Source organism: Urocitellus parryii, chromosome 4, assembly GCF_045843805.1.
Source record: "Urocitellus parryii isolate mUroPar1 chromosome 4, mUroPar1.hap1, whole genome shotgun sequence".
In the NCBI taxonomy this organism is placed as follows: Eukaryota; Metazoa; Chordata; class Mammalia; order Rodentia; family Sciuridae; genus Urocitellus; species Urocitellus parryii.
In genome coordinates this window covers 98,715,964-98,729,966 of record NC_135534.1, presented here as the reverse complement: position 1 = coordinate 98,729,966, position 14,003 = coordinate 98,715,964, and the positions used below count along the sequence as shown (strand labels likewise).

General features: G+C 37.0%; 1 protein-coding gene across 3 annotated transcripts in view; it reads right to left on the bottom strand.

Annotated features, from left to right (window-relative positions):
• Positions 1–11,283, bottom strand: part of Sik2 (salt inducible kinase 2) — a 117,523-nt gene extending 106,240 nt beyond the window's left edge. For all 3 annotated transcript variants that reach the window (XM_026392509.2, XM_077796902.1, XM_026392508.2), the window contains exon 1: positions 11,021–11,283. In XM_026392509.2, coding sequence (XP_026248294.1) covers positions 11,021–11,155 — 135 coding nt within the window. In that variant the 5' untranslated portion in view covers positions 11,156–11,283. The remainder of the gene's footprint in view (positions 1–11,020) is intronic.
• Positions 11,284–14,003: the final 2,720 nt, after the last annotated feature.

Here is a 14,003-nt window from a genome sequence, read left to right as displayed (position 1 = left end):
TATATGGTTGCAAATTATATCTTAATAAAGATGTTTAAAAAATAATAAATGTAGGACCCAAAATTTGCTGTTATGAAGGAAAAAAAAATAAAGGACAGTAAACATTCTGGGGGGAAAAAAAGTAATAATCTGCCAAACAAAAAGCAGTTTAGAAGTCAGTTTCAGTTGAATTGAAATACTATATCTCCAGAAGAGTAGGTGATAGGTTCCAAATAACAGACATATTTTTCTGGGGATAGAAAATGCTGAATATAAAGAATTGAAATTCATCTACATGAAAAAATATCAATTGGATTAAATTTCATTTTAAAAATAAAAATGAAAAAATCTCAAATATGAGTAAACACTACATTTTAACTTTCTAAAAGGAATTTGATTTCTAGAAATCCGGCCTCATTCTGTCATAACTAAATAGGAACTCAAACAATCCCAAGGTTAAGAATTTGGTGTTTTATTATTGTAATCAAAATACATGAAAGCTGAATGTATTAAACTTTAATTGCTAGATAAGTAGACTGATTAAAATTGTACTTGCAATTAAATTAATTTGAAGGTGAAATGACTGGGCAGGCAGAAATCAACAATCACACACTTTTTTCATGCAACTAAGAAGAATCAAAAAAATTGTAGATATTTGGTTGAAATTAAGGCAATATGATTTAAATAAAATTTTCAGTTAATTGGTACCTCAATTTAATTCTAATAAGTTTTGAAGAAACTTTAAAATGTACTTCACATTCTATAAAAAACTGTTCTAAACCTATAAAAAAAACCCTATTCTTAACCTTATGATGCTTCAAGGTAAATTTTAATATCGACTATTTATGGCCCCTAATAATTCATCACTATTAAGAAGGTAAGCAAGGGGATGGGATTGTGGCTCAGCGGTAGAGCGCTGGCCTAGCATGGGTGGGACCCGGGTTCGATCCTCAGCACCACATAAAAAATAAAGCCATTGAGTTGTGTCCATCTATACCTAAAAAAAAAGTATGCCAGAGAATAGGACTAGGCATGGTATCCTGTTCATAAGATTTTTTTCTTCTCTTCTTATGTCTGGGCTGTCCTTTGCTATTATCCCCTAAAGTTTATAGTTTATTTCTTCCTTCCTCTATTTCTAACTTGCTATGCATAGCTTCTTTCTTATTTGAATTAATTGTAACCCACAGAACCACCAAGCTCCTCAGGGGAAATCAGATTACTAAACATAATGTGTAAAATTAAATTACTGCCTCAGAAGAAAAAGGTTAGTAGCTCCTTTTCTAGGAAGTAAAGTACGTGAGTTCTGTGAAAGCTATTTTCATTTTGTTTAGTGGTGTTTTATTATTGTAATCAAAATACTTGAAAGCTGAATGTATTAAACTTTAATTGCTAGATAAGTAGACTGATTAAAATTGTACTTGCGATTAAAGATACTACTGGGCCACATCAAACCTAAAGACATTTAAAGAGACCCTTTCCCCCCAATGAAGAATATGAAAAAATCCAGTATTATCAGTTACTTTGGCTAACTTTGGGTAAAAGTTGCCATATGTTGGGTAGGTGTGTACTTGAATTTCCTCAGTATTCCTTAGGAAGGTACATGGAATTTCACAGATAGGCATATTTTGAAGAAAATGTCTTGCCCTACAATTTCTGGAGTGTGTCTAGATACCAGCACCTACTCCTCAACAAAAAGCTTTTATTAAGAAATGGGTTACAACAACTTAATAGAGTTGGAGAGAAGGAATCATGTTTCTTTCAAATTACATGATTACTATCATTAGAAAATATTGTATACACTTTGCGTATCATATTTAATGTTAAAGGAAAAGTTTTAAAATACCAAAAAAGGAAGATATTATCCAGATATTTCCTCTTTTATATTCTTTTGGAATCTTGGCCTCAACAATAAAAAAGTAAAAAAATAAACAAATAAGATTAAAAAGCTATATAAATTGTCCAATGAAACTTTAATTATAAGCCTCATTTTTAACTTTTCTGAACAGAAAATTCTCACATGATAATTCTGTCTTCAATTTCATCTTGGGTCACAGAACACATATATCTACAAATCTTTATAATTATTTCTTTGATGTTACTTCTTTTTTGTAAGGCTGTTTGTTGAGAAGATGCTGCTTCTCTAAAGAAAAAGTGGAGCAAATACTGGCATGCTCTTATAATAGGGATAGTCCATCTGCTTTAACAAGAAGACCCCAAATGTATTATGATTCATGTACATCAGAAGTTTATTTCTTGTTCATGTAGAAGAATTGGATGGGTAAAGTTAGTTAGCAGACATGAGATTCAAAGTGGCGTTTCTATAATTAAGGTGTTTTTCTAACGTTACTTTGAAGGTTGTCTCTACTGCAGCCAAAAAGAGGAAGAAAGCTCAGAAAGGACTCTCATAGCAGGTTTTTATGAATGAGGCCTCGAAGCAGTGCATATTATTTCTGCTCATTCCAAAAGTTAGAACTCAGTCACATGACTGCACCTAAATGCAAGAGAGGAACACAAACAGTCTAGTTGTATTCCCAGAAAGAAGAAAAAGTAGACTTTTTGGTGAACAGCTAGGAATCTGCCATACTCTCGATAGAGTTCTTCAGTTAGAACTTCTCAGAAATATAAAAAAAAATGATGGTGACTTTCACAACCGGATAGCACTTTTTAATTTTACAAGACACTTAAGGTATTCTATCACATTTGTTTTCCAATGCTGTAAAGTAAATAGAAGTAGTAGTATATCCCTGAGCTCATGAAACTGAAATTTAAAAGGTGTCACATATTCACATTCATATGGGGTTCAATTCCCAGCACCAAAAAGGGGAAATAGTCATATAATCTTCCAGGTTCCTAGAGCTATAATAAATTAAAGGTAAAAACCCCTCCAAGTCTTCTAACTCCAAGTTTAGTATTTTTTTTTTTTTTTTTTTTTACTATTTCAGAGAGCCTACAAGTCACATTTACCAAACAATTGTTATATGCTAGGAATGATGCCTGGGATATAAAAATGAATGAGATGTGTTTCTCATCCTCAAGGAATGTAATAGGTCTATGAAAATAAAATGAACTAATTTTATCAATTTAAAAAAAATCTGTATCTTGGGATTTCCCCAACGGTGTACAGAAAGTTCCCAACTTAAGTTATGTTCTTCTATTTTCCTGCCTAAACTTCTTCTTCAACAAACACGTATTATTTTTCTAATCAGAAAAAAAAAACAGATAAGTGAAATGGAGTTATTTATAATACATGCCAAATTCTTCATCTATGAAACACTGTAATCATTTCCATACTATCTAATTTTCCTAGAATATGGCTATATTATTTTATATGACTTACATATTAAGAAGTCCATATACATAGAAATGTCTCCAAGAATGTTAAATTTAAAAATCCATGAGTAACAACTATATAAAATACAAATTTGCAAGTACAAGAAATTACATGTAAGACCAGAAATGAAAACTGTCAAACTGATGAATAAAAGAACTGTCTTTCATTTTTATTTTCTTTCTTTTTTTGGTGCTGGGAATTTAACCCAGGGCTTCATGCTTTTCAGGCAAGCACTATATCACTGAGCCACGTCCTCAGTCCCTGTCTTTCATTTTTCAAATCATAATTTGTCCTTCTGAGGCACCGAGTAGCATCATCCTTACCATACAATTAGATTTTTGAAGTTATAAAAAAATTCACTTTGCAAGCTTACATAGATGGTGTCCAACTTATGATGTTTGAACTTAAGATTTTTTTCAATTTTAGATGGTGCAAAGATGACATGCATTCAGTAGCAACTGTGCTTCAAATGTTTTATCCTTTCCTTGGCTAACAATGTCTGTCGAGATTCTCTCCGCGCTGGGCAGCAGCAGTGATGTGCAACTCCCAGTCAGCTGTGCTATCACAAGAATAAACAACCAGTACTCTATAGTACAGTGCATTGCTAAGTGATGATGTTCGTAGGTTAGGTATAGTAAATGCATTTAAATTCATAATACTGTCAATTTATAATGGGTTTATTAGGATATAGCTCCATTGTTTCGTGAAGGAGTGTCTGTTTATCAAACACCAGTGAAAATACAAGATAGCAGCCTATGAGATGATTGAAAAGTCAGTGTGAATGAGTGGTCTATAATGACAGGATTTTTTAAAGCAGTAAAAACACGAAAACTAACACAAAATTCTCTAGTTATTCTTTCATAGTATATAAGCTAAACTTTTCCCCCCATGTAATTTGATGTTAAAATATTTGTATTTAGACAATAAAATAAATTCTCGTTTATATTTGACTTTTTGTAACAGTGGGTAAGGAAAAAAGACTAGAGGATAGGTAAAGGGCCCTATGCTTTCATAACCACAAAAATTGAACTTAGAATTCTTAAGATTATAAAAGAAGCAATTAAAAATAATTTCCTACCTGAAAAAGTTTAAGCAGATCAACAAAAAAGACAGTGTAATTTAAAAATGGGCCAGAGGACGAAAACACAATTCAAGAGAGAAATGCAAATAGCCATAATGCTTTAATCAAATTAATCAAATAACACAAATTTAAATAACAAAATGGAAACAATTAAAAAATAAAAATCACAAAGAATAGTACTTCCCTCTACCAAGCTGGCAAAGATTTAAAAAGTAGTATTCCTGAAAACTATGTGTGCTTCCTTTTGAAAATTAATGGGTACTCCTTTTCTGGAGGGTAATTTGGCATCTCATGCCATAAGACAGGTAATGTACAGATTCCTTGACGTAAGGATTCCATTTCTATGGAATTTCCCTTAAGAAATAATCAGGTACATACACAAAAGTGTATGTAGAGGAATACCCTCTGAAAGATTATTTTAGAGAGAAATCAAGAGAGAGAAATAAACTAGGTATTTACTAATAGGAAACTGATTAAATAAAAACACGGAGGAAAAAAAAAACATGGAGGATAGGATGCCATGCCGCATGCCTGTAATCTTAATGGCTTGAGAGACTGAGGCAGGAGGATCTTGAGTTCAAAGTCAGTCTCAGCAAAAGCAAGGCACTAAGCAACTCAGAGAGACACTGTCTCTACATAAAATACCAAATAGGGCTGGGGATATGGCTCAGTGGTTTAGTGCCCCTGAGTTCAATCCCTGGTATCAAAAAACAAAACAAACACCAAGCAAACAAATAAAAGAACATGGAGGATCATATTCAAGAATACTATTCAACAATGTTTTATTTTATTTTTTTGGTACTGGGGGTTGAATCCAGGGATTCTTAACCACTGAGTTACAGTTCCAACCCTTTTTAAGAATGTTTTGAGACAGGGTCTCACTAAATTACTTAGGGCCTCAACAAGTTGCTGACGCTGGCCTTCACCATGTGATCCTTCTGCTTCAGCCTCTCAAGTTGCTGGGGTTTCAGGTATGTGCCACAGTGCCCAGCTTAACCATGCTTTAGACAGATTTTTTTTGGAGGGGTGGGAAATGTTAATAATATGTGGTTGTAAAGTTCTGTGTTGAAGGAACCACTGAGCTAGAGCCAGTCCAACGTTAATAATATGTGAAGTAAAAAATAGACTGTGCTGGGCACATGCCTATAATCTCAGCAGTTTAGGAGGCTGAGGCAGGAGGATCTCAAATTCGAGGTCAGCCTGGGCAACCTGGTAAGATTCTGTCTCAAAATTAAAATTCAAAAGGGCTGGGGATGTACCTCAGTGGTCCAGTGCCCTTGGGTTCAATCCCTTGTACCAAATAAATGAATATGTACATTTTTTTTAAGAAATAAAAAATGGAAGTAGAAGGAGGAAAGGTAGTAGGTTCACTAAAAAAGGAAAGAAAGATATTAGAAGAAATTCTGGAATCCATTTGACATCACTGCTGACCTGAAATCAGCAGTGGGCCATAAATCAAATGTCATCATGTGAATCCAACAAGAGAAAGAAGCCAGTTTCAGTTATTTCCAAATAAATGTTTTCTTAATTGTCTGATACTGAGATAAAATTTCCCAGAGGATATAAAATCAGAACACATTAAAGTCTGTCAAAGTTAAAAGTTTCTAAGGAACATAAAAATTTACACAACTCTTATTTTGAACATTTTTCTCCTTCCCGAAAAATAACAAGATAATTTTCAATATTTAGTAGGATAATTTACCAATTGTTTTTTTGTCTGTGATGCCAAGAGATGAGAAAATGTTTCTAATAAAGCACATGTATATTCTCCGACAAATACAATTTGTTTGAACACAATTAAGGTCATACATAGGCCTAAATACAAATATTAGTGGTTATTTGATAACAAGTCCTTTGATTACACATAGTACCACTGCTTCTTGAAATTTAGAATATTTTCCAGTGCGTGCAAGATTGATACCAAGATTACTGAAATGAGTTTTAAAATTTGAAAGCAAAAAATAGTAAATATAGTCCAAACACATTAAAAAATAAGTTCTCTTCAATAAATATTATAGTCATGGTGTAATATCCCCTTTTCTTGTTTCTGTCGTTGCTATGAAAGACGATTTTGTACTTTAACTGTTTGGAAACCTTTAAAAAATCCTAGATTTTAAGGTAGTAGTTTAAGAATTAAACCTAAATATGAAAGTCCCAAAATGCACATGGACAGCTTTTCAGTGAACAAAAGCAGTTTTCAGAATGTCCTTGATTTTAGTTCTGCATTCCAGGTTCTCTTAAGGATAAGTAAGTAGCCTAACACCTACATGCCATTTTAATAAGGTAATTTTTAGAACCTCTGTGAAAAATCTATTAAGATTCCTTAGACCACACATCTACATGCTATTTATATAAGAACACAAGAGGCACCATGCTGAGGAAAACTCAGTTATCTATCATAGGAAAGAGATGAAAATAACTAATGATAGTTATCCCTGAGTTGTGATATTATAAGTAACTATTTTCATTTATCTAAACCTCTAAATTTCTCAATAGTAAATATAATAGATTTGGTAATAAAAATATGTAGCTCTTTAATGTAAAAATAATACCTTCTCACTTAGGAATTTCCCTTCTAGGAATTTACCAGCAATTCCTTCTTCCTAAAAAAAAAAATTGTAAATACAGACACAAAAATGTTCTTTGCCAATTACTTACTATAAGTGAAAACTGAAAAAATAATATTCAACAATAATGGAAACTTTAAGTAAAATGGGGTTCATCCTGTGCATGCATGAATTACAACAACTCCCATCAGCATGTATAACTATAATGCACCAATTAAAAAAGTAGGGGAAAAAAGGGGGATTCATTTACAAGGCAGAACACTATCCAACTATTATAAATTTTGTTATAAAGTTATACACAATAAGCAAATGCTTCAGCATTAGTGTTAAATGGAAAAAAATAATGTAACTTATATATGTGTATCATGAGCTTTCATCTATGGAAAAACACATTTAAATAGACTAGATGGAAATGTGACATAATGTTACAAATGGTTTATTCCCATTGTTGGAAAAATTATATATTTTTTGTACTATATGCCTCTTTATTCTTAGCATTTTCTATAGCGAAACATTTTTTAACCACTGGAAAACAACAAAAGGGGCACAAAAGGGCTTTTTCATAATTTTGCTTAAGAGACAAAAAAAACTACACAGTTAATTAGAAGGAAAAAGTTGTTTCCTAGTATTTTATTCATAAAATAAAACATTACTCAAGGATACTCACAGACTAGAAAACTAGCAACTGCTATTTCCTAAAATAGTTTAATAGCCTAAATGCTATTATCCTTTTCCCATTACACTAATTTTATAAAATTAGCTTCTCTAATTCATAAGCCACAAACCAGTACTACAAGCTTTTATGAAGTATTATATTAGGAAGTTAGATTCTACCACCAGCTGCCTTCCATTCTGAATGTAAAATTTATAGAGATCTAACATACATATATCGCTTGAGATGATGTAAATATATTTCTTAAACAATGTTAAACTGTTTGATAGATTAGACAAAATGAAGATCTCTTTTTTCTACTAATTTTTTTCCCTGAAAGGGAAACAGATTTGGATCTCCCAAACTCTGCAGAAAATTTATCATTTTTGAGTGATACAGATAAAGAGATGGAGAAGAATCAATTAAAAATAAAAGAATTCAATTGTTCATCACACAGATGTTTAAGCTAAGCCCTAAAATTTTCTCCATGAGCAAACTTGGGAAAAAATATCTCTGAGTTTTTTTGGGGAGATGGGGTGGGGTGGGGAGGGGTACCGGGGATTGAACTCAGGGACACTGGACCACTGAGCCACATCCCCACATCCCCAGCCCTATTTTGTATTTTTATTTAGAGACAAGGTCTCACTGAGTTACTTAGTGCCTCGCCATTGCTGAAGCTGGCTTTGAACTTGTGATCTTCCTGTCCCAGCCTCCCAAGCCACTGGGATTACAGGCGTGTGCCACTGCACGTGGCTGATCTTTGAGTTTTAAAACACATAAATTTACATTGATGTTAAAGCATATAAAACATTAGGGTTTTTTGTTGGTGGTGGTGGTGATGTTTGTTTTTGTGGTGCTAGGTACAGAACCCAGGGCCTTAGGCTTTACTAAGCAAACACTTCACCACTGAGGTACATCTCCAGCCCAATGTAGTTTTAAGGTAGTTGTATTTATCAAAGATGCAAATATTTATCCAATGAAGGTAATAATTACTGATTTAAAGAAAAACTCATTGGCAACAAATAGTATACTTTAAGAAACCACTGTATTTGTGTTCTTGCTAAACAATTCTTAAAGCAAATTATGTGTGAAAGTTCACAGATCCACTTTACATATTTTAAGATCTCCAAACACTTTTGTTCAGCAATTGCCAGGCCATTTTCTTCATCCATCTCTATCTTAACATCTTCAATCACACCAAATTACCACAAAAGCTCACACTCATACTTAGTGATGTTCACATTATTTCTTTTTTAATTTTAATCAGTGATAATTTCTTTTAAGAAGCACAAGGGAAATGGGATCTGCAAACCAGCAATTTAGCATTTAACACAAATTATTTTTCATAAATATATATACACAATTTAGGATCTGAGTGCTCTTTCATGATTTGACTGGTAACTTCAATTACAAATGCATTTGATCTCAAGCTATCTGACAGCCGAAGGATGGCATTACTCCACAGTGCCCCCTAGCTCATTAAGCTGTATCAGCTTGAAAGAGACACCATTGGAACTGTCAACCTCAAGAGAAAGTATCAGTTACCATCACTTCCACTAATAGAGTTCTTAAACAGATGTTATATTAACTAAATTTGACCTGACAAAATAACATAAGTAAAATTTACTAGTAATACTAATAAAGAGCTGTTGAAAAAATATTATGAACCATGGGATTGATATTCAGTCATGTAATAATACAGCTCAAAAGTTTTGCAGAATCTCTATACTTAGAGATTCTGTGCAATATGTTTGATTTTTAGATAATCATTAAACAAGGGCTCATATGAAATACACGTTTTAAGTGTTTTCCTTTTTATGTAACTTAAAGGAAAATGGCATGACATTCAGCCATGGCTCTTTAATGGAATGAACCACTCTCTTCATTAAAAAAAAAAAAATACTGGGATCAGATTACACTATGCAAAGATTTAGTAATGTCAGTATTGTCATATTATCATTACATCTCAGTCTAAATCGCTAACAATGGAAACACCGCCAAATTTGTGCAAGAAAAATTTGTGACCTTGGTCCTAATGCCTCAAATAATTCAGATTTGGGTTGCTTTAGGATCAGTAGAGGGCAAAAAGTGAAGATGACATGATATATTCCCCTTCTTTTTAAAAATGGACATTAAGCAAAACTTTTAAATACTACTACTACTAAAATCATTCAACTTTTCAAATGCCCTTCGCCTTACGTAAGTCATCCTAGAAAAAAATAAAAGTACTACTTTATTCTAAATTCAAAGTCCTCAAAGTCTAGTGCATTAGTACTAACAAGGGCGGGGGGAGGGAAGGAACAGGATGAAACTATGGGGAAAACTGAAAAAGGGTGAAACTCCAGTGACAATTACAACGAGGCAGAATAGAGTACGTCAAAACCACTAGGCTTTATTCTAAAGAATGGTTTTGTTTCTATCTTTCCCCCCCGCCAAGATATTTAATTTGCACATCTTAAAATAGAGACCCTGAGGAGAGCAGCTTGAAGCAGTGGAAGGAAGGGGGGCGGGTTAGGTAAGAACAGAGACTTGTGAGAAAATATGTGCGGTGCATTAGAATGTGCAATGGATGGGGGGGGGGGGTGCTGGATTCGCCGTCAGGAAGCAGTTGAGGGCTTTAGGAGTAGAGAGGCATTCTGAAGTGGTTTAAGAAATTCATTTTTACAGACAGAATGCACACCTGGTAAAGGGACAACCCTACCCAAGTAAAACCAACCCACCAACTGTACAAATATCGAGATGACCATTTTAACCAGTTCTTTTGTCTGGAGTATTAGATGGAAATACCTCAGGCAAGAGATCAAGCTAGCCAGGCACCAAATCAGAGACCTTGCAAGGCAAAAGGAGGGAAAGAAGGACAGTGGCTGCCTGGGCATTCCCGGACACGGAGGCCCCTTCTTAGCTGGGCAGGAGGAAAGCCAGGGTCGGGGGCCGCGCGATCCCCGTGAGCGGAGCCTGAGCGCAGGAGGTCCCCTCCACGGGCTGGCGACATCTCTCACCGCGCAGCCCGGGAGCACCGAGACTTCCCCTCCCACCCCACCCCCAGTCGAAAGCGGGGAAGACGCGGAACTTGGGCTCCGGAGCCGAGGCCACAGACCAGGTCACGGCCCGGGTGGGAGGCTCTGGGAGAAATTCCGTGGGCCACCGGGGGTGGCGTAGGGGAAGGCAAAGCCCGGGGGAACCGGGCTCCATACGGACGGCACTCGGGTCTGGGTGACCGGGCCCGGGTCCCTTCGCTGCTCACCGACCCCCAGCACCTCTGGGTCCTCACGGTCCCAGGCCCGCTTGCCTAAGCAAGTGGCGCGGCCTCTCCGGTGTTCCCGGTCGCACCACTACAGCCTGCCCTTTCAGTAAACAGCTTCTCTCCCGAACCCTCTCTTCGGACGCTCCCGCCGAGCCCCGGGCCGCACCTCCGTCTTGGTGATCCGGTGCCGCCCCAGCTTCACCACCGCGAAGTTGCCCTTGCCCAGCGTGCCCTCGATGTCGTAGAACCCCACCCGGACCGGCCCGCGCTGCAAGTGCCTCGGGCCATCCGCCATGACCATGCTGGGCCCCGCTGCTAGACACGGCGACTGAAGCGCGAGCGGGCGGGCGGACCGGCTGCGCGGCTCGGCTCGGGCGACGGCCGCTCGGATCGCTCCTTCGCTCCTTCCCTCCCGCTCCGCAGGGCCCAGCCAGGCGCGCGCCGCCGCTGACGTGCGCCGACGTCAGGGGGCCGGGGCAGGGGGCGGGGGCGGGACCGGGCCTCGATTGGTCACCATGGCGACCGGAGCACCGCCGACGTAGGCGGCGGGAGGGAGAAAGGGTGGGTCGGCGCGCCGGGAGGGGCGCGGACCTGGCCGGCGCGTTCCTTCCGGGCTTCGGCGCCCTCCGCTTTCTCTCCGCCTCGCTGCTGCCAGGGGCGGGGTCGCCGCCCGGCCCGCCCGGTTTCCCGGTCTTCCAGCCGAAGGGCAAGAGCGAGCCCTGGTGGGCCGATCGAAGGTGTGCATCGACCTGCATCTGGCCTGTGGGCTGCTGCTCTGCCCCGGCGTTCTCCGCCCACCTGCGGACCTTCCCGCCAAAATCTCTCACCTATGAGTAGAGTGCTCCCTAAATTTGGCTTCAGCAAAGAACTGTGGCTGAGTAACGCGTTGCTCACAGGCTTCTTTCTTTGTGTCCTTTTCTCATTTTGTTGCTATATACGTCCTTCCACATTTTGATGTCGCTAAAGACTCATTCTGACAGCATATAGACTCACAGAATTGAAGAGACAGACCCTAGAGATTCTTAACCCAGGCATTTGGAAGCTCCAGTGGCCTTTGGAAGCTGGAACGCCCTGAAATTGTAGGGAAAGTTTTGCTTATTTGAGAGTGTCCCCGGGGAAAGGGGATCATAGCTTTTATCGGATTCCCAACCTGTGAGTGACCCTGAAAAGATTAAGAAATGTGTTTTTAATCCAGTTCCGTTTGATATGACGAGGGAGGCAGCAAGGAATGAAGGGAATTGACAAGGTCATACAGGTAATGCTAGGATTATGAATTATCACACCAGTCTTTCATATGGTAAAACAGGAACAGCAAAATTTTAATATTTTGAAATATATTATGTGCCTCCAGATCTTGGTTTGTGAATACCGTTCTCCACTAAAAGGAGCCAGACTCCTTAGCAGATTGGCTCATTTGAAGGAAGAGACAAGGAAAGTATAAAGTGCTCTTAAAAGATTTTGTACCAGAAAGCAAGGAGATTTCTTGTATATATCAAGGATATGTCAAAAGACAAAAGAAGACAGCTTGAAGTTACCTCCACTTACCAAATCAGAGGCAATTTAAGTATCAAAAAAGAATAATGATAGATATGGATTATAAAACATTGGATTTTTAAAAAGAACCCATATTTTCACTTTAACTTTTAAATACATAAATATAATAATATAATAAATAATAAATAAATAAAATACAATATATTTTAAATAAATATGTAAGGGGGGAGAAATTACAGTTCTTGACAGTGGTATGCCAAACAAATGCATGTAGAAGAAATGGTGAAACTACAAAGTCACCATTTTGCAACTATTATGGTAATAATTGATTCAGACAAATCTGTTAAATGGTGTTAAAATCATTGGGTGGAACAATCTGGGGAAAATGATATGTACACAATCTCAAAGTATCTTTGGATTGCTTATTATTAGAAAGGGTTAGCAAAGGCACCTTTACAGTAAAGAAAGCTGACAGCTGCCACCCTAACCAAGTGATGAAAGTTGATGTCACTATTAATGAATAAAATAACATGATGTGCTTCCTGATGTGAGGCATTGAAGACATATTTCGTATTCAATATCCCTGGAAACAAAATGTATATTATGAATCCATCACAAAAAGCGACAATCAGAAAAATGTACATTGAGAAACATTCTACTCGATACCTGACCTGTACTCTTAAACAATGTTAGTGTCGTGAAAGACAAAGGGCTGAGGAACAGTTCTAGATTTAAGGGATAAAAGAGACATGCCAGTTATGGCAATGTGTGATCCTAGAAAAACATGTTATAAAGGATGATTGGTGAAATTTGAATATGGATTTGAATTTGAATATTAGACAAAAGTATTATCTCAATTTTAAGCTTTTGGAATTTCATAATTGTACTATATTATGAAAAAGGGTGCCCTTATTAAGAAATACTACTAAAATATTTAGGGATAAAAGTTTGTGATATGTGCAACTTACTCTCAAATGGTTGAGCAAAGATAAGTAAGACAAATTAGAAATGTTGACTTGATGAGTATTACTAAAGTTTATATGGTCATTCGCTGTATTGTTCTTACAACTTTTCTTTAGTTTTAATTTTTAGTGAAAGTTAATATGTGTTATGTATCTTCTCATCCCTTCCTCTTTCTTTTATTTTGTTAGTGCAAGACTGACTGGATTGTAGGCCTGCCACTGCTCAGTGTGCTTCTGCTCTTCACTCTCCCCAAAAAATACCTTATTCTACTGCAAAGTATGTTATTTGTCAAAGTGAGGGGAGAAATGGGAAAAGGCTGATCAGATTTCTGGATTGATGGGAGTAGTAAATGAAGGTTCCTCTAACTAGAGCAGGAACTGTCGTATGTACCTCATTTCAAAAATAATTCCTATATACATTTTCCACTTAAATGGTTGTGTTTTAATTGTTCTGGGGGTAGAGTTTTTTTCCCTGGGAATTGATGAAAAGTCACTTATACAAGAACCAGAGAATGCACATAGACTTACTAGAATTAACAACCTCCTCCTTTAAAATACACCTTTTGAACAAAAATTTTTACTCATTTTTATCTGATTATTTTAATAGGATAACCAGGCCAACCAACTACCTACTTGCACAATCTGGGAATAAAAATTGATTTGAGACCAGAAAGAAGAAAGGGGTGGCTGGGA